The following is a 21,060-nucleotide window of genomic DNA, read 5'->3' on the forward strand; positions in this document are numbered from 1 at the left end:
TCTCTTGCTCTTTCTCCATATATGCAACCTGCCAGACAACCTTTTATTTAAATATGAGTTTAGCACTCTTTCAAAAGAGCGCTAAACTCATGTTCAGAAATAGGCTGATTGACAGGTCACGGGCATGGAGGGCCCACAGTGTCTGTTAATCAAGCAATTTGACAGTTAACCAAGCATGATTCCCACAATATCTGCCTACATTCCTAATCACACCCTAACTTCTATTAAAGAAAGCCCACCAATTACTTTGCTTAACTTTTTTTGAATTTAAATTGGAAGGAAAGCACTGGTGTGATTACTTAGACAAGAAATCACATTCTTGATGGCTCAGCAAGCCATCAAGTTTCAATCAGGTTCTGTGTTGTCAGAGGAATTCATAGCAGTTATATCATCCTTTCTATCAGGAGTGAAATCCAGCAGGTTCTGACAGGTTCTGGAGAACCAGTAGCGGAAATTTTGAGTAGATTGGAGAACAGACAAATACTATCTCTAGCTGGCCCCAAAATGGGGGAGGGGGAAATGAGGATTTTGCAATATCCTTCCCACTGGAGTCGAGTGGAATTGGAGATTTTGCAGTATCCTTCCCCTGCCACACCCACCAAGCCACACCTACAGAACCAGTAGTAAAAAAAAAATTGAATTTCACCACTGCTTTCTATGCATTTGCAACATGTTTCTACGATATTCTGTAAGAGACATTGCCAAGTACTATTGATAGATTCATATCAAAATACAGACCATTTCCCAGAAGTAAATTGCCATCTCTTTTCGATTCAGCAACACTGCCCAGATAAATAGGTCAGTCCATGGGTTTGGTGACCGTTCATTTTGGTATGTGGAATCTCCATTCGGTAAGAATCCTTTTTTCTAGGCAGAGAAGACATCTTGATCAACATGAGAAAGAAAACATCCACAGACACACATTCTTGTCTTGGATTGGTTTCATACATTAATCAAAATTCATTATCAAAATTGAAACAAAAACTTAACTCAAACTTTACCCTTAGCAACATCAGAAATCCACAGAGATTTTTTTTGGGGGGGGGGGGGAATTCAATATCTAAACCCCCTCAGGCACTAAAGCTGTTTTTAAAACATGGCCTGTTTCTTTTCAAACCATTTCCTCACAATGAAACTGGAAACTATTTTTAAAACTCACAAAATCTGACATTAAGAATTTGTTTCAGCCACAACAAGCATTGTGAATTATACAGCCTTGAACTTCTACTAAAGATAAGATGATAAAATATATCTATTTTTCAATTTTAAAATCAATAATTATTTTACTAAACACTTGGAAAAATAATGCAGCACCGTAAGTGATTTTTGAAGCAATGCATGTCATTTAAGTTCAAAGGGTTCGATGCCTCTCCAATTCAGCCAGGATAAGCCAGTCCTTTTAGAAGCATTCTCATCCTTTTGCTGATAAGAAGAATGTTATAGGGAGGAAATGGAAACTGGGAAGATTTCCTGAGATTTGACTCTTGGGGAACCACATTCCTTTCCCATTTATTTGAAATTGTTTTATTTAAAATAATGCCCTCTTCTAAATTAAAATTGGCTTAAAGCAGCAACCATAAGAGAAACATATTTATTTAGTTTATCTCCCACTTTCCCTCAGAGAGTCAAGCTGAGAAATGAACAGGGTGTAAACTCCACGCATATTATCCTCACAACAACAAATCTCTGAGATAAGCTGGGATGAGAGAGACAACTAGTGAACTGCGTGGTTGAACAGAGTCAGGAATCTTGTTCTTTCTGTTTTCAGTCCAATATCTTAACGACTAGAGTGCCTTGGTGTTTACGCTTCCCAGTTCTCAAAGCATCCTACTTGTCTTCACGAACTCCCTAACTAATCGAATGTACACAGAATATTATTACTTACCCCTATCCCTCTGTGGCTAATAGGGAATAGTCCTGCATAAAAAGGAGCACAGACATCCCCTAGTAGCTCGTGCAGAACAAGATCCACATGAGATAAATGGCAATCAGGCAAAGATCGTTCCAGCAGCAAGTCTTCGGGAGGGGAAGATGGCTCAGAGCCTGGCCCTTGGCATCGCTCCAAAAGCTGGCGCAGCAGCGAGACCTTGGGGGACCCAGCATACAGCTGTTCCAGCTTTCCCCATGTCAGGAACTGTCCTACATCCAAGCCATTCTCCACAAAGAGGCGCACTAAGTCAGTTCGATTACCTAGCAATGCATCACGCATTGGGTTCTCCAGCAGGCTGGGCTGCAAGAAATGATAGAGGAAGAATAAGAATAAAATATTTATGTCTCAAGAGAGTAGATGTTTGCAACTACTTAGAGATCAAAGTGGGTACTCCATTAGCTAAAGTGTGATAACAACAATTTGCAGGGTTATGAGGAGAACAAGTTATTCTTTCATGAATCCATGACTGCTCTCTTCTATCAGAGAGCAGTCTTTTCACACAGCACTTAATAGACTGTTCCTTCAGCTATGCTGGAAGACATTATTCCATCACCAGGACTGAGATAAGTTCAGCCAGTTCTGTTTCTGGGTACCATTCCATCCTTCACCTTAGCCAGCAACATTTGTTGATGCAGCCCTGATGATCCTTGGCAATGTGTCATTCTCGAAGTTAGTAAGACTTTTGACAGAGCAATCATCACAATTTAGCCATTCTGGAAAGGTTTTGGGCTGAACAATGGGCATATTCTGCCTCTCAAATAAAGGATTTACCTTGCATTGCCTATTCTCTCCATATTCTTCCCAAATAATTTGTGGCTAATGTTCAATTCATTTCCTTCTTCCTTGTTACTTAATATAGCCTCTTCACCCCAGCATAAGGGAAAGAATCCAAGGATCCATAAAATGGGCAGAGATTTCCAAATGCAGCAACAGTGGCTTACCAAATCTCAGAATTTATTGAAGGAAGAAAACATTATGTCTGAAATCTAAAATAATTGAATGGCATCACTGTACTTACAAAAAATATTATCTTGCAAATATGGACATTGTGGGATGAAAGCCAAATATGGACATTGTGGGATGAAAGCCAAATATGGACATTGTGGGAAGAGAGCCTTCTCCCAAATCAGGGAGTTTTCCAGATTCATGTTGTTGTTGTTAGTTGCGAAGTTGTGTCCGACCCATCGTGACCCCATGGACATCATGACCTCCAGGCCTGCCTGTCCTCTACCAACCTCTGGAGTCCATTTAGGCTCATGCCTACTGTTTCTGTGACTCCATCCAGAACTCATAGATTTTATTAAAAGGCACATATTTTTGTGAGCTACATACTACCAACTGATGAAAACTTTTTATCATTTTTTAAATGGGAATTTAGGAAAGTGCTACCAGGCTCATCTTGATTTTCTAAAAGTATAGGGAATTTTGTTTAAAACTGGAGCACTAAACAATATTTCTGAGCAGGTCTGGTGTACATTGGCACATGCTATGCACACCTCCAGCCAACCTTCCACAATCAAATGACCCCCATAAGCATCTGCTCAACCCATATGTTACTTTGAAGTTATGAAAGCCAGAGTCCACTAAAAGCAAAACATAGGAAAGGCTCTTTATATACCCAAAACAACTTAATTCAAGGCTATTTTACTCCATTCCACATTCCTCATACACTTTTTTTTTGGGGGGGGAGGGGTATGTTCCAGTAATGGATTAAAAACTAAAGCAAGTCTGCCAACCCACCAGAAGTGGTATTATGCCGGTTTGCTCTGATTTGGACAAAGTGGTACTGATGGCGGTGGAAGGCTCTGCCCACCTGCCCAGATGTCATCATGGATTCTCTGCGCAAACCAGTACTAAAAGTAAGAGCATTTCATGCTTGCAACCCACCTCCCAGAGAATGTCCCCACGGAACAATTCTGTGCTGGCAATGTCTACCCGATTCCAGGCTACCGCCAGGCGTAGCTCATCCAGATAACAGGTGGCCTTGCTTGACCGCTTACATGCTGGCATAGAGGAGAGAAAAGAAGTACAGCCATCATTGTTCATAGTTTTGTTATAATTTAAATATCAGTTATTTTTCTGCCTGGCTGACTATTGATAAAACAGTTAGTGCACTTTTAAGTCAGTTTTTGCAATGTTTATATGTAGTTCTAGACTTGCAACCTTACAATGCTTAGTGATGGAGTTTTCCAGGGATAATTACGACCCAGTTCTGAAATTCCAACAGGCACTCATCCACAGTCACATGACCACATTTGGGATACTCGACAACTGATCTGCATTTATGGTTGTTTGTAGCATCCCGCAGTCACATGATAGCATGTTATGTTTTTTGTCAAAGCTGGCAGTTACTCGTTTTCAATGGAACCAGTCCTTACTGAACAACTGGTTTGCTCAGTAACTGCTGCATTCGCTTATCACTTGTCTCAAAAAAAGTTATAAAATCAGGTTGGTTAATTATGACCACAATGAGCAGGCTTCATCAGGATCATAAGCTGAGGGTTATCTATATCTTCAGTGAGAAAGAGATAGAAACGGGTGCCTGCATCTGATGTAATCTATGCATGACATCATCTCCAAGATTTCCTTTCTTTTATTGCTAGTACATTCTCCAAATCACCATTGTCAAAGGTGTGTCATAACATAGTCACTGTCTAGTCATATAGGAATGTCTAACCAAGCTGTTGAAATCATAATAGTATGTTACGCCAGATTGATTTCCATGGATTCATATGATGCTATCTCATCAATTAATCTCAATTAAAAGAGGGGCTTCATGAGAAAATTGTATTTTAAGACAGCTATAAAGATGTTTGCATATTTAGGAGCCATGTGTGTTCTTGGCTGTGCCACTGATTTGAAAATAGCAATTTATACCTATATACTACTTCACAGTGCTTTACAGCCCTCTCTAAGTGTTTTACAAAGTCAGCATATTGCTCCCAACAATCTGGGTCCTCATTTTACTGACCTCGGAAGATGGAAGGCTGAGTCAACCTTGAGCCGGAGAGAATCGAACTGCTAAATTGCAGACAGCCAGCAGGCAGCAGAAGTAGCCTGCAGTACTGCATTCTAACCACTGCGCCACCATGGCTCTTAATAAATAACAAATATAGGTTATTGCCAAAGTGGCAATACATGGCAGATAAAATGGAGTAGTCAGGAAGATTTCTTATGGAGTTCTATCATGTTAGGATGTTTGTGATATTTCTTATGTAGTTGGGGACAGCAATTCTAGGAACAGGAATCTTAGTGAATCCAGAACTTTGGGAACAAGCGCCCCTGAAAACTCTCATGTCTAAATATTCCATATAACATTAACTTCCATTATATTAAAATAAGAAGACATAATTATCGTTCCTCCTAATCCTAAAAAAAAAAGTATAACTGATTGGAACTGAGTTTGGTTATTTAAAAGGAGGGATAATCATTTTTTTTACTGAAGCTCCCAATTTACCTGCCAAATAGTATGTGGAGGGTGGGCATGGTGCATTCCTTTAAAATCAAGAAACTGAATGCTTTCTGCATATGGTGGGCTTAGAAACTACAGTAGCTTCATGCCAAAACAGAGTACAGGTAGTCCTCAACGTATGACCACAATTGAGCCAAAATTTCTGTTGTTAAGTGAGAATTTGTTAAGTGAGTTTTGCCCCATATTATGACCTCCTTTGCCCCAGTTGTTAAGTGAATCACTGCAGTTGATACATCAATAGCCTGGTTGTTAAATGAATCTGGCTTCCCCATTAACTTTAATTTGACAGAGGGTTGCAAAAGTTGATCACGTGACCTTGAGACTGCAACCGTCATAAATATGACCCAGTTGCCAATCATCTGAATTTTGATCACTTGATCATAGGGATGCTGCAAAGGTTGTAACTGTGAAAAACGGTCATGAGTCACTTTTTTTCAGTGCCATTGTAACTTTGAACAGTCACTAAACAAATGGCTGTAAGACAAGGACTACCTGCACACAGAATGAAGCTCATAATCATTTCACCTGATTTAAAATTAGAAGGAATAGCATCTGACTAAAATATCTTATTAAAATCCATAGGCTCTTCTGAGCTGCCCACAAAAGCTTAGGTCTTTTAATAAAATATGTTAGTTGGAAAAAGTGCTCCTTCCAATTTTGCGCCAGCTTAGGCTAATATTGTTCTCTTCCTAGAAGGCCTCCCTGATTTAAGTGCTTTTCTTTTTAACTACGTACAAGATTATTTACTGTATTGTGTTTATATTTATAATTGATGATGGCGTCTATAAGGTGTCTTCATGGGATCTGAATTATGAAATATGGGATGTAACAGAACAGAATAACAGAGTTGGAAGGGACCTTGGAGGTCTTCTAGTCTAACCCTCTACCATTTCAGACAAATAGTTGTCCAACGGTTGTCTTAAAAACTTCCAGTGTTGGAGTATTCACAACTTCTGGAGGCAAGTTGTTCCCCTGATTAATTGTTCCAATTGTCAGGAAATTTCTCCTAAGTTCTAAGTTGCTTCTCTCCTTGATTAGTTTCCACCCATTGCTTCTTGTTCTGCCTTCAGGTGCTTTGGAGAATAGCTCAACTCCTTCTTCTTCTCTTTGGCAGCCCCTGAGATATTGGAACACTGCTATCATGGCACCTCTTTTCCTTCTTTTCATTAAACTAGACATACCCAGTTCCTGCAACCGTTCTTCATATATTTTAGTTTCCCCTAATCATCTTTTTGTTACTCTTTGCACTCTTTCCAGAGTCTCAATATCTTTTTTACATCATGGCAACCAAAACTGTATGCAGTATTCCAAGTGTGGACTTACCAAGGCATTATAAAATGGTATTAACCCTCAAAAAAGGTTTGATAAAAATGGGAAATCAAGCTAACTAACTAAGTCTGGCATTATGACTCTTGGATACGATATGTTAAGTTAACACATTTTAGAAACACACACATCAATAAATCAAGTCTTGATTTCAGTTATTCAATGAGATTCCAGTTATAAGACTGCTGAAACCTTTTGGGGTTTGATGATGTAAGATGTTTTTTTTTCTCTTCAATTTAATCTAAAAGTGTCCAATGCACCGTATGAGACTGCATATTTGTATCCTTAGCTATTATGCAAAAAGCTGCCTATCTTTGATTTAGGGATATATGTTGGATCTTGACAAACTTGAACATTGGGCACTATCTAATAAAATGAAATTCAATGGTGAAAAGAGTAAGGTTCTACATTTAGGCAAGAAAAAAAGAAATGAACTGGTACAGTATAGGTGGTACCTTGCTCAATAGTAGTAACTGTGAGAAGGATCTTGGAGTCCTAATGGTCAATCATTTAAATATGAGCCAGCAGTGTGTATCAACTGCCAAAAAAGCCAACACAGTTCTAGGCTACATAAACAGAGGGATAGAATCAAGATCACATGAAGTGTTAATACCACTTTATAACGCCTTGGTAAGGCCGCACTTGGAATACAGCATTCAGTTTTGGTCACCACGATGTAGAAAAGATGTGGAGACTCTATAAAGAGTGCAGAGAAGAGCAACAAAGATGATTAGGGGACTGGAGACTAAAACATATGAAGAACGGTTGCAAGAACTGGGTATGTCTAGTTTAATGAAAAGAAGGATTAGGGGAGACATGATAGCAGTGTTTCAATATCTCAGGGGTTGCCACAAAGAAGAGGGAGTCAAACTATTCTCCAAGGCACCTGAGGGTAGAACAAGAAGCAACGGGTGGAAACTAATCAAGGAGAGAAGCAACTTAGAACTGAGGAGAAATTTCCTGACAGTTAGAACAATTAATCAGTGGAACAGCTTGCCTCCAGAAGTTGTGAATGCCCCAACACTAGAAGTCTTTAAGAAGATGTTGGATAGCCATTTGTCTGAAACGGGATAGGGTTTCCTGCCTAGACAGGGGGTTGGACTAGAAGACCTCCAAGGTCCCTTACAACTCTGCTATTGCATTGTATTATGTGCTGAACTAATTACCTTTCACTAGAGCTTTAAGCAGGACAGTCTCAAACTCTTCCAAACCTTCTTGGTCTGAATAGACAGTCACCAATTCCCTCAGATTCCCAATGCTTTCCACCTGAGAAGAAGACATGTAGACAAATCAGTACACTTATCTTGGAAGAGAGAGGGGGGAGGGAGAGGAGGGGGATGGACAAATAGACAAAGAGGGACAGATTTCTCCAGAGCCAATATCTTTTGAATTTCTGAGTTCTGAACTATAGTCTAGAACAGGAGGAAATAGGAATGTAGTGATATAAAAAGAAACAAGAGATATAAAAAGAAAGAAGAGGAGAGATGGAAAGGCATTACATACTAGGTCCTACCTGCTCAGCCAACTCATCTAAGTCATGGCGTGGGAATTTCCCCTGCATTTTCTTCATTGCCAGAGTTTTCAGGGACTCTCCAGGTTGTGTCTCTTCCAACAACTCAGCCAAGCAGTCTGCTGCTCCCCCAGATCCAGCTACGAGGAGGCAGGGAATTGAGGCATGCACAGCCTCTGATACACGCTTAGGAAATGAACAAGACAGAAGCAACTGATATGAGTAACGTGCGCTTTAGGAAGGAGCTACAAAGGCAGCCTTCCTCAATCCAGTGTTTCATCTTCTCTGATCATCCCCAACCAGCTTCATCAACCCCAGCCATTCCTCATTGTCTTTCTCTTCCTCTTCAACCTCTGAATTTTAATTTGTTCACATCTAATCAGGTTGACTGCTGTTCTCAACTCCCACAATTTCACATCTTTAACTCTCTCCTCTCATTGTTATCGTCCCACCTATCTTTAAGAATTCAAAACCTGGATATATTTTCCCTTCACACTTTTTTCCATAAGGATAATTGCTATCTCACATTTCATGATCCTTCTCTCCATCTCTTGGTTTGTTTCCAGAATGCCTTGTCTATATTCTGTTGTCAGAATCTTTCCTTCCTCTTCATTTTTTTTTAACACAAATGAATTGCGTCAGAGATTTTACACATTTTCCCCATAGTGCATATTCTATGCATAGGAAAACCAAAGTTTCCATCTTGGTCTATTCATTTCTTCAGTTCTGTGTTTCTTCTTTGTCTTCCTAAGCCAGCAGATTTAGGTAACTGCAACTTTGGACAATGATCTTATTATTGCTTTCTCCTCAAATTAATTTTGTTCTCTCTCCCAAAAATTTTATGGAGCAAACTTTCACTGGAAAAAGAGGGTTACATTCCTTCACATCCAATGTGGTAGCTTAACCCTCTTATCCTTGGAGTGGAACTATGGACCACTTCCCTAAAGTCTGATGATGAAACTATTTCAGTTCAAGACACTTCATCTTCTTCCATAACATCCCAATTCCTTTACCTTGAATATGGCTGAGTCCCCACTGATGAGCAGCAGCAACACAGGAATATCAATGCTCCCTTCACCTATAGGGTGGAGGAATGGCAAAATGGGGGGGAAATTAATTAAGTCCGAGTAAAACGATCTTGGAAGTCCAAATGCAAACATTTTTTGCTACCACTCGGGCAAGAAAGTAAGGCCAAGATAATGATACCCTCAAACTAAGTTGATTTTGAGCTAAGCTGATGAATGACATGGATACATCATATTGTTTTCTTGCCCTTAGTATGAAAGTAATTTGTCACTGCTTTCTATCGGTGGTGCTTTTTTTCCTACTTTTTCAGTCTTGCCTACAACAAGTGGATTTTCTAGAGTCTCTCGTGTAAGTGGTGATGCAGGCTCATCTCTTGAGCGGTGTGATGGCTCAGGGGTTAAGAAACTGGGCTTGTCAGCTGGAAAGCCGACAGCCCAGGTTCGATACCCAAACATTGAGCAACAAAGTGAGTACCCATCTTCACTTAGGTCCTGACAACCTAGCAGTTCGAAAACACACAAATGCAAGTAGATAAACAGGTTACTTGGGGGAAATAGCTCTCACACTGACCACAGAAACATCTTCCGATAGGCCTGGCTCAACGGCCTTGAAACGGAGATGAGCACGGCCCCCTGTAGTCAGCACTGACTAGCAGAGTAAAATCTTCCTTTCCTCGTGTAAGTATTATCCCAGTTCAAAACTGCCTAGCTTTTCAGGCTCAGTGCAGAAGAAAACAAATTTCTATGAAAAAAAAGTTAATCTGGGGCATAAAGATATAGGAGAACAATCCATATAATTCTGAGTAAATATGGATTTACCAGAGCAGCTCCCTGGTTGTGGTCTGGCTTGGGAGTAATTAATAGAATTAATATTTAGATGCAAAGTGCATGTAATGAGACTTGCCAGTACATTGTATTTCTTAAAGAATTGGAGGAAAGAGTAACCTCTGATCAACAGGAGAGATAAACTATTGTTGTAGACATAGTGGAGTCAGCAAGCAGATTAGAGTCAGAGATCTATAAAACAGGAGGGTTTTTTTCTAATAAAGTAAAGATGCAAAAATGAAGGGAAGTAGAACCAGAGGAGAGTATAAAAGTTGAGTCTGGACTCTGGGTGAACCCTCCCCTCCAGGCAGGCACCTGACCCCAGAGCTTATCCTGAGAAAGCTAGCTTTTTGGCCACATTTTTAGGGATGTAGAACAGAACACAGAAATCTGGTGATTAAATTGCAATTCATATGTTCTTTAGATTTAGCTATCTAAGGATTATAGAAACTGAAGTCTGATGCATCTGAAGATAAGAAAATACTATTAGTCTGTTGCAGGAAGCATGGTAAACAGGGTAACTTCCTGTTCCATGTTTTATGTTCCTGTCTACATAAGAAATTCCTCACCGCCAGCTCCCACTTTCTGCTGGGCAATATAGCGTTCCAAACGGGCCCGGAAGGCGGCCTCTCCGCCTGCTCTGCCCAGTGTCCCATTGTCCACCAAGAAGAAGGCGGAATGGTTGGCATCTAGAGGGCAGAAAGGGCTCACAGGGTTTGTCCTGGGGTAACGTGCTGGGAAGGAACCCTTTAGGATAAAAAAAAAGGAGCAGATTAATCAAACGAGGTAAAAACAGGCATTATTGTCTTTTGTCCCTTTGAGCTAAATTAGGAACTCAACTTTTGAGAGATCAAGAATTAAGTGGGAGATATAGAACATGCGGTGCAAGGGGGAAAAATTGGTAAAGCCAGCACTGTGATAATTAATTGGATTAATTTAATCAAATTATTCAAATGCATTTAAAGTAGTTCACTCTTCATGTATTATTTTCCTATTTTTTTAATATTAAATGTGAGTGGGGGGCTCTTGTGGACCATGTCTATAGGTTCCAGGAGGTACCTATAGGTTCCAGGAGGTACTTATGGTCTTAGGACCCCACCCACCTCAACCTGTAACTCTGTGTTAAGCTTCCCAGCCTTCATTCATTATCCCTGTTAGCATTTCCCTTCTCCAGCCCTCCTACCTTGGGGTTCACAAGAGAATGGTGCTGCTCAACGATACCCCATGGAGCAATGCCCATTGCTACAACATGAGTGCTGCGGTTGGTACTGGCCATAGCATGGTCTCTCACTGCTTCTCCCACATACCGGCCCACACCATCTTGGAGACCACTTGTCATAATCCAGGCACCTGCATAGGAGCAATAAATACAGTAAGAACTATATAAGCATATGGGCTAAATTAAGTATTATTCTTTTTTTTTTTAATGATCACAAGGCAGTTTAAGAAATCATGATGAAAAACATGATCAGACTTTTTGGCCACACTGTTAAATCCTAAACCAAGCTATCAGAATTATACCTGAACATTTCCCTTATTACTATCAACCAGTTAGATCTGTTATAATAGCTCACATAACTGAGAAATGGCCATGTATGACCATTAAACAAATTACAACCTTAGTCCATGTTACAGTATAAACTCTTATCTCAAAAAGATACCCATTAAAGGATCAATCAGGTTAGAAACAGCCTTTTCAGCACCCACCCATCCATAGATTCAGTGTTATCTTTTCAAACATGATTGCTATTTAACAAGCAGAAACTCCTTTATTATGCATATAAAGTCAGCATTTTTTTTTAAAAAAAGGCACCCTTAAGGGAGGGAGAATTTGTCCATGCAAGTGTGCTCCCTGCTGAATAATTACACTATCCTTCCACACCTTTCTTTACTCATGCAATAGGTTGTATCAGAAAAGTCTTGATCAAATGCATACAACTTGCCAAGCATGGAACAAAGATTATAGTATTTTTCCTGCATATCTTGTTAGTAGAAGCAGCTAGATTAAGCAGACATAATTCACCACACAGCAAACTAAAGACTTTATTGTTAACAGCAGTATATACAGTTCATAAATTAAATTCTGTGTTATGCAATGTCCTAGAACTTGATTTTTATTCATTTTTTCCTCACAAAAGAATTCAAAATTTTAACTCCTTTGTAAATCCAATATAAGAAAGCTATCCACATCACTCTTTTAGTTTGTTATTAGCATATTCCTTTTAATTATTAAAACATCACCTAATTTTATTTATATATCCAGTGTAGAACCTTTTTGCATATATTCTTATAGCCTTTCATTTTTAAAACCACTTTCAGATCAGTTTCAATCTTGTCCGGTGAATCTTTTTTCTCTTCCATAATATCTTTTAAAAATTATCTATAATGGTAACATTCTTACAATCAACTTCTGGGTCCATTGTTCAAAATATCCTTCAATGTGTCTAGTGTTAAGTATTTTGTTTCATTCTGCATTAGTAAGTCAAATTTAAGTGTTCTTCTCTTTTAAGAGTAATGTTTAGATTCTTTGTATTCCCTCAAGTATTCAACCTTTCCATCCTATCGTTTTTTTTTAAAAATAGAACACAACAGCACAATCCCACAGGAAAGATGCTTATAAGAAATTTCAAAATCTTATTTCAAAGCCACCTGGATCCTTATTGCATTTGCAAGTTTGCAAAGTCAACATTCTAATCACCCTTTGGCTGTGTCTAAATCAAGATTTTAAATCCTTAAATTTGTATTTTAAAACTTCTTTTGCTAAAAAAAAAAAAAGAGAGAGAGAGAAGGAAATTCACCCAGTGCTATAAAACTTATCTTTCTTAAGGCTTCTAATAACTGCAAAGCAGTTAACCAGCAATTTCCATCTGTGATTAAAAAAACTATGCAGTAGAACAGAACAAGTCAGGTTCCCACAACATTGAAAATACACTATTATAAAACATGCTAGATATTCCTATTATTTTTATATTCAAGAAACTTAAACTAAGAAGCATGTTTACCTAGGTTTACCTAGTTGCTGTGTAATATGCACACATATCTTTCAATAACTTTTCAAGAAAGCCTTTTCCCCCTAACTGTTCCAATAGCAAAGATACGCTAGCATACCCGATCATTGTTATTCAAATGTATCCCACATCAAACTAGCTGTTGGCTTCCCAGCCTTTCCTTCAAAAGCTTCAGCCCCTTGTTCTGCAGTGATGTTTAAAATGGTTAGTAAAATTAAATCAAACCGCAGGAAGAGATTACCTGTGCTCTGAGCTGCTTTAACCAGTCCCTTTCTCAGAACATCTTTGAGCCAGGCCCTTACAGGCCCCTCACCTTCACCTCCCACCACTGATACCACCAAGTTGGGGTGTGGGATTTTCCAGTGATGCGTTACTAAAGCATAAGCATTTGCAGGATCAGATGAGTCAGAGAGGCGAATGAACTGCAACGGAGAAAAAAGGATTAGACCAAAGAGACTAGTACAAACCCTGAATAGTTAGAGTTACACTCCATGTATCTTTCTCTCTGGACTCATTGTTTTTCTTCTTACATAACTGTTGTCCTATATGGGCCACTTTAAGAGACTTTGCCAGGTGCTCCTTTTTAAGAGGTCTGGGATATTTACCTGCGAAGATAGCCAGTAGGGCAATTCATTGCCAAGAGCACCCATTCAAACAGCTATCTAGAGAGTGGCCGGTTCAATAGCCAGGCACAAGATATGGTCAATATAAGGGTAAATTTGGCAGGAGGAAACAATGAAGGGAATCATGGATCTTCATCCATTCAGGATGTCGCACATCCTTCTGAGCTGCTCCTGCTTTATTCTGCAATATCCCATTGTTGGGCCACCCCTGACTAAATATACTCTCCTTCTTGTCATTACATTTAGGGTTGGGAAATAGTTGCTTTGTCTTTAGCTCCACAATCTCCTGCCATAATCCTAACTTCACCTCTGGGATCCTTAGTTTAGCTCTTGTCCTATCACAAGCTCACCTTGCTTGGTCTACGGCCAGTGCCTAGAAATTCTACCTCCCCATATGCATCCGTTGGCCTCTCTGTGGTATGTTGTGCTGAGTCCCATTTGCTGACAATGGCTGCTCCAAAAGCATCTTCTATGGCTACTGATGTATGGTTTTTGCGAGGGCTGCCACACTGGCAGAAATCGGAGGCACTGTGAAACAGATTGATGGAGAAGGGATCAGAACAAGGTTGCACCTATACCTCTGAGACCCAGGATAACAACTTGAAAAAGATGGGTGGTTCAGAAATATGAAGCATCAATAAATGAATAAACAAACTCTCCTTTATCTTTTACATATTTTAATGCTTAGCGGAGTGAGGTTTTTCTTTGGGAGGGGGTGTTCTGTTGGGTCAATGTTGAATCTGGGAGACTATACAGAGTAGTCTCTGCAATTTTTAAAGCAAGATTTTGGAACTGGTTTGCCATTGCCTCCTTCCTAAGGCTGAGAGAGAATGACTGGCTCAACTTTGTTCAGCTGGCTTTGGGCCAAAGATAGGACTAAAACTCACGATCTCCCAGTTTCTAGCTCGGTATCTTAATTACTATTGCAAACTGGCTTTCCAGTTTGCTCAGTAATTCAGTAATGTTCAGATATAGGTAACTCCTAGCAATAGTCAGTGGGGAATATATATAAGAGGAAAGGTCTGGAACAAATGCACTAGTTAATCAATCTGCACTGAATCAGTTGTTTTGCACTAGGCGTACTATGTTCAACTTTGACTGTGGCCTAAAGAACGATATAGAACAAACTCATGGCCTGTAGATATTTGGCTCTAGTTCCTGGCATCTCTGGCTACTGGCCAAAATGGTTGATGCTGAAGGAAGTTGGTTTCAAGAATTTGTGAAGGTGAACAAATCCCTTATTCTTGATATAAGCAAATTGAAAGATATTCGGGAAGGACAAAGTATTTGGAGAATTTGGAAATTTAAAGGAACGATGTAAGCTTAACTTCAGAAAATGAAGATTCAAGGTGCACATGCTCAGAAAGTGATATTTGGAATATAAACAATAAAATAATGACAAAAAAAACACAAAATACATATTTAGGGAGCTATGCAATGTAATGATGTTTATGGGATAGGATAGTTGTTGCCAAATATAAATACTTCTGAACGTTACTGCACCTAGCATCTTTCAGAGGTGTTCGTTCATGCATTTTAAAATGTAATTCAACAATTTCAAAAAGATAAGGGATGAAGGTAAAGCATTAGAACAAGGACAAAGGTGAAAGAGAGTCATGGATGAAGAAACAAAAAAGCTACTAGGAATTGAAGCCATGGGAGAGTGAAAGTGAGCAGGGGGAAGAGAGAACAAGAGAGAGCAAAGCAGAGGGAATCTGTGTGGAAGGCTGGTTAGAAATAGAATTTTATTACAAAAAGACAAGATGACAAGATGCCATTTCACATACCCATTTAAAAATTGATTTAATTTGCATATTGTTTCGGTATCAACAAAAATCATTCTCCATGTCACCTGACTAAAGCTGATTGTTTTAGGAAGCCAATATAAGGATTCAGGCCACCCACAACTCTGTTTTCCAAAACAGAGGGATGCCCAGGTAAATAGTAGCTAACGTTCTCTCACAACTCACTAGCCAGATCCTGAGGCAATGCTTTAATTCCAAAGATGACTAAACCAATGGTGAGAAAGAGGAAATAACTGGAATAAAGCATGGCACGTAGGATGCCCTGCATATATTGAGCCAAATGTTCTACCCGGAGTTTAGCAGTGCTGAAATGTAAAATATGGTTAGCGTGAGTGAAGCTCAAGTCTCACATGGGGATCAAAGTGCAGATTTGAGAGAGAAACTAGAAATGCTAAACTGTAAATGAGCCTCAGAGGGTGTTAGAAGTGCCCGCTTACATATATTTCAAAGAACAGAGAAAGAAAATCAAGCTTTACCCACCCTATATCACTAGGTTGCTCAATGAAAGTTGTGCAGACTTTCTTCTTGAAATATTTGGGGATCCATGCCTGGAAATAAATCACAGTTACTATCAGCATCTTCCAGAGGTTTAGGTAACCCAATCCACACCAAACATCTGATTGAAGACCCAGTACCTGATCTTTCTGGTCGGAAGTGGCCATGGAGCAGAGCAATCAGTCACAGCCACAGGCTGCTTGGAGCAGAAGTCCCAAACCACAGTGCCTACTGTCTAATCTACTGTGTATGAGTGAGAGAACAAGCAGGAAGAACAGCTTTAAAATCCAGCCTCTTGGCAGCAGCACCGCACCCTATGCAGGAACTTGTTGAACTGGATAGACACCACCCAGTGGGTAGAATGAAGTTCCCCAAGAGCTAGATTTTCAACAGTTATCTCCCTAGCAGTATTTGTATTATTGGTGGGTCTGTGTGTTTGTCAGGGTGTGGGCACTGAGATGTTCAACAGTGAAATTCTACTTAGAATTATCCAGTTCATACCTTCACTCTGCCACTGCAATGTTCATATTCATAATAGGGGGAGGGAAGGAGCATTAGGTATGCTCACTGCCTTGAGTTATTTATAAAAATAATAAGGGTGGGATAAAAAAACCTACAAAAATATGTTAATCAGCTTCTTTTTGTACGGGCAACAGATGTGCTTGAAAGTCTGGAAGTGTTTTTCTTCCCCTGCATTTAAACAATCAAGTCCTGTAATTTGCTTTAATTGGACCTGGAGTGTTGAGCTATTAATGGGTGAAGAACTGAGGTGAGTTGGTTCATTTTGGAGGTTTTCTCTCTTTCTGTTGTCATTTCTAATTCCTCTGAGGGTGGAAGAGATTTGCAGCATATCACTTTGTTATTGCAAATGGAAAAGGACGACAGTAAAAGCTTTATAACAAGGGTTGGGCTTTATTTATTTATTTAACCAATTACATTCACTCTAGGGCAGTATTTCTCAACCTGGCAATTGTATGATGTGTGGACTTCCCCAGCCAGCATATTTCTATTTACTTCTTTCTTTTTTTGTTCTTTTTCCTTCCTTCTTTCCTTCCTTCCTTCCTTCCTTCCTTCCTTCCTTCCTTCCTTCCTTCCTTCCTTCCTTCCTGTTCTTATCCTCTTTCTCCTCCTTCCTCCCCTCTTCTTTCTTCTTTCTTTTCCCTATTCAGGCACTGACTTTATGCATATGTACCTATTTAAATGAATAGATATGTAAACAAGATATAACCGCTATATAATTTGAATAGAAATAAAACACAGTTCCCCATCATTTTGAAAGCTGTAAATAGGTGCCCAGTTCACTTTGATTTTTGATGGGTTCCCTTTGCAATGTCAGCTGGGAAGTTCTAAGTTTCTCTTCTTCAAATTCTGCAGTTTTAAACCCCAGCCTTGAAGTGGGAATTCTTCAAATACGCAACTCAAAAGCAACTATTTAACATCCCCAAGAAGATTGTTTACTGCCAACATGCATGTATCTACCCTGACAAGGAGTATTAGTAGCACTATCAGGATAAGCTGATCCCCCGTTCTCCATTCCATTTTTAAAAAGTGGTGTGTGTGTGTGAAGGATTAACAACAGAGGTGACGTTTTTGGAAGTATATGAACACTCTAGAGAGGAAGTGCTTTCAATAAATTATCCTGTCCTACAAAAATTATTGGTTATTAAATGCTCAGTTATTAATTAAAGTACGGGCAAATGCATACCAAAATCTGGAGGGAAAGGCTTCAGCTCCCCATAATACAGGATTGAGTTCTTACTCTAAAACCTTTATTCATCTCACCTTTGAATGCTTGCTCTGAAACAGGGATCAGATATGTTTTTCTTTCTTTCTGACAAGTTATGGAAAATATGCAGAACTTGGCTTTCCAATCCAGTTGAAACAGGCCAGGGAAAGGAAGATCTTAAGCAAAGCCATTCCCACCCAACTTACTCATCTTTGGATGATTTCAGGACTACAGATACATTTAAATATGAGCAAAAAGAAATGGATATCTATATACTACTATAATTCCTTTAACTGGGTGAAGCAATGGACCATAAGCCAAAATGTTTTGAACCAAGGTGCCTTAAATGAGCTAACTTATAGAATGAGTCCAAAATCAAGGACCCATAGCTCCCAAGAAATTGAAATGTGACAAATTTTATAAAACATTTTATGACATAAATATTATCATAAAGCAGCTTATGATAATATTTATGTCATAACACGGGATTGATCCCATGTTTTCATCATTTTAATGTTTTATGTTTTATTTGGTTGTGTATTTAAATGATTTTATAAATCTTTTAATCCTTGATTGGGAGCCATTTAGAGTTGGTAGAAAAATGTATGACTATATAAAAGTTATAAGTAAGTAAGTAAGTAAGTAAGTAAGTAAGTAAGTAAGTAAGTAAATAAATAAATAAATAAATATCCTACGTTCATATTTCACTGTGCTCTACAGTTTAACATGGGCTATTTTCAATATAGGTATGGTAGATATATTTCATTTTTTTCAGTGAATATTGTATACTAGAAGTTCTGTCATTATTGAAAGCATTTAGAAACCTGGTAAATAAATGTCTCTGAATTTATGACCCAACAGGCATGGGTTGTCTAATCTACATACTACTAAAACTCTGATTCCTGTAACTATTAACCAGGTGAAATAATGCACTATAGGGCAAAACCTTTAAACCAAAGAATTTCAAGTGGAGTAATAGAATGCACTGAAATCTGGGACCCATGATTATTGTGGGATTAAAATTTGACATGACATTTTTTTTTAAAAAAAGACCAATATTATCATAAAGCAGTCTATGACATAATACAATATATAATACAACATATCCTATGCTGATATTTGACTATAGTATACATATCAACACCTGTTATTTTCAAGGCAAATACATCCCTGAATATATTGCAGTTTTTCCGGTGAAGGCTATGCATTACAATCTGTGTCATTGTTGAAGGTAATAAAGAATCTGATAAGAAAATATCTCCAAAAGGATGACCCAGGGTCATGATTGCGAACCTATGGCATATGTGCCTGAAGTGGCATGCGGAGCCATGTTGTCTGGCATGCGCGGCATCGCCCATTCCTCTTCCGGGTTTCTGGCACACAAGCGCACACAATGATCAGCTGCCCTTTGTGCATGCGGCAATGATGGAAACCAGAAAAGCTGGTCTTCCATTTTCTGGCGTGTGCATGCAAGCCGGACAGCTGATCAGCGTGTGCGCATGTGCAGCAGTAATTGGAAGACTTGCTGGCCAGCATGCATGTGCATGCTGGAAACCAAAGTTCAATCAGAAGCTCCTTTTCCTGGTCACGGCCCAGACGAGCAGATAAAGTACTCTCTTTTCTGCACTCGGTGCCGAAAAGGTTCACCGTCACTGACCTAAGGTGTCATGGATAGATTATCTAGTTCAGGGGTGTCAAACTAAATTTCACTGAGGGCCGCATCAAGGCTGTGGTTGACCTTGGGGATGGGTGGGTGTGGCTGACTGGGTGGGTGTGGCCAGCTTGACGCCACTCCCCAAACTGCTGGCATGTTTCCTCTTCACATTGCGTAGTCCGGACTGAAGCAATGCAGGCTGTCTCCTTACATTTTCCAGGACAGCCCCACAGGCCAGATCCGATCACATTGTGGGCCAGATGTGGCCTCTGGGCCTTGAGTTTGACACCCCTGGTCTAGGTGCACATATAATCATCAACAGTGACGTGCAGTCAGGGGAGGCAGAGCCTCACCACTCTCATCATGAAAAGAAAAAAATATATATAAAAGGGAAAAGGCGAGTGCTGAGGTGAGGCTTAAAAAAGCCTCTAAAAAGCACCCTCTACTAGGAGGCAGGAGAACTGCATGCTTCCCCTAACTCAGGATTTTTTAGGCTTTTAACCCTCGCTTAACCTAATCTTAACAAGCGAAGGTTAAAAGCCTAAAAAATCCCGAGGTAGGGGAGGCATGCAGTTCTCCTGCCTCCTAGTAGAGGGTGCTTGTTTGGGCGGGGCTTCTTCAGAGAAGCTTTGTGTGTGTGTGTGTGTGTGTTTGTTTGAGAGAGTTGATTTGAGTTCGAGAGAGAAGGGGTAGGAGAGGCAGGGAGGGCAGCCCACCTTACCCGGCCGGAGGGGCTTCGGCGCCTCCAGCTCCAGTCCAGCCTGCAGTGCTTACAGCCCTCGCCAGCTCCTCCAGGGACTCCCAGGCTCGGCACTGGGGAGCCGCCGCGAGAGAGGCCGGCCAAGTTGCCCGGGCAGTGCCAGAGGTACCCTTTGTTCTTTCAGGTGGGAGAAGCGGGGGGAGATGCTTCCTCTGCTCCATCCGTACCCCACCTGTGCTGCCCTCTCCCGACAAGCACGCCCCGGATGCCACGCAACTTTGCCAGGCGGTGCTGTGGCCAAATCCTGAGGCGGAGGGCAGCAGGGAGGCCGGGCTGGGCTGGACTCTTCATGTGGTGGCTGGCCTCCCCTGAGCCGGACTGGCCTTGGTTGACCCCGACCGGAGGGCTCGTGTGCCGAGGGCACAGTCTTCTCTGCAGAGCAAAAGGCAGGTGGCGGCAGGTAGAGGCTCAGAGCCCCGGGAGCCCTTCCACCGAGCACAGCGCTCCCTCATAGCTCCCATCGCCCCATCTTTGTGTGTGTGTGTGTTTGTTTGAGAGAGGGGGAGGGAGGGAGAGAGGGAGGAAGGAGGGGAAGGGAGAAGAAAAAGAAAGAAGGAAAACAAATGCTGTTGCGTTAAACCAGAACTGAGCATGCCTGGCTGTGGAATTCTGGGAGTTGAAGTCCACAAGTCTAAAAAAATTGCTGCCTCACCAGCCATAAACCTCACTGCACGTCACTGATCATCAACCTTTATTTGTCAAGAGAAAGTTGATAGTATATTTGCAAAATGGAACTGCACCAACAGGGCAGAGGTGGGTTACTCCCCGTTCAGCCCAGTTTGACTGAACCGGTAGTAGCGGTGGTGGGAGGCTCTGTCCACCTGCCCAGACACTTCTGCACATGTGCAGAAGTGTCACATGTGCAGTGGAGCACACACTGAAGTGTGCCCGAACTGGTAAT

At 40.4% G+C, this 21,060-nt stretch overlaps 1 protein-coding gene across 5 annotated transcripts in view; it reads right to left on the minus strand.

Annotated features, from left to right (window-relative positions):
* The window catches only part of TRPM4 (transient receptor potential cation channel subfamily M member 4), a 33,915-nt gene extending 17,652 nt beyond the window's left edge, over positions 1 to 16,263 (minus strand). For 2 of the 5 annotated variants that reach the window (XM_081932506.1, XM_081932505.1), the window contains exons 1-12: positions 16,160 to 16,263; positions 16,005 to 16,072; positions 14,070 to 14,247; positions 13,338 to 13,518; positions 11,272 to 11,438; positions 10,658 to 10,835; positions 9,252 to 9,316; positions 8,242 to 8,424; positions 7,895 to 7,994; positions 3,818 to 3,933; positions 1,886 to 2,230; positions 739 to 867 (exon numbers count right to left, since the gene is read on the minus strand). In XM_081932506.1, the coding sequence (XP_081788632.1) occupies positions 739 to 867; positions 1,886 to 2,230; positions 3,818 to 3,933; positions 7,895 to 7,994; positions 8,242 to 8,424; positions 9,252 to 9,316; positions 10,658 to 10,835; positions 11,272 to 11,438; positions 13,338 to 13,518; positions 14,070 to 14,247; positions 16,005 to 16,072; positions 16,160 to 16,186 (1,737 nt within the window). In that variant the 5' untranslated portion in view covers positions 16,187 to 16,263. Of the gene's footprint in view, positions 1 to 738; positions 868 to 1,885; positions 2,231 to 3,817; positions 3,934 to 7,894; positions 7,995 to 8,241; positions 8,425 to 9,251; positions 9,317 to 10,657; positions 10,836 to 11,271; positions 11,439 to 13,090; positions 13,167 to 13,196; positions 13,276 to 13,337; positions 13,519 to 13,701; positions 13,757 to 14,069; positions 14,248 to 16,004; positions 16,073 to 16,159 lie in introns of those variants that run through there. The other 3 variants (XM_081932507.1, XM_081932509.1, XM_081932508.1) reach the window with 3 other exon arrangements.
* Between the last annotated feature and the right edge of the window lie 4,797 nt (positions 16,264 to 21,060).

Source organism: Natrix helvetica (assembly GCF_964273705.1).
Source record: "Natrix helvetica genome assembly, chromosome: Z".
In the NCBI taxonomy this organism is placed as follows: Eukaryota; Metazoa; Chordata; class Lepidosauria; order Squamata; family Natricidae; genus Natrix; species Natrix helvetica.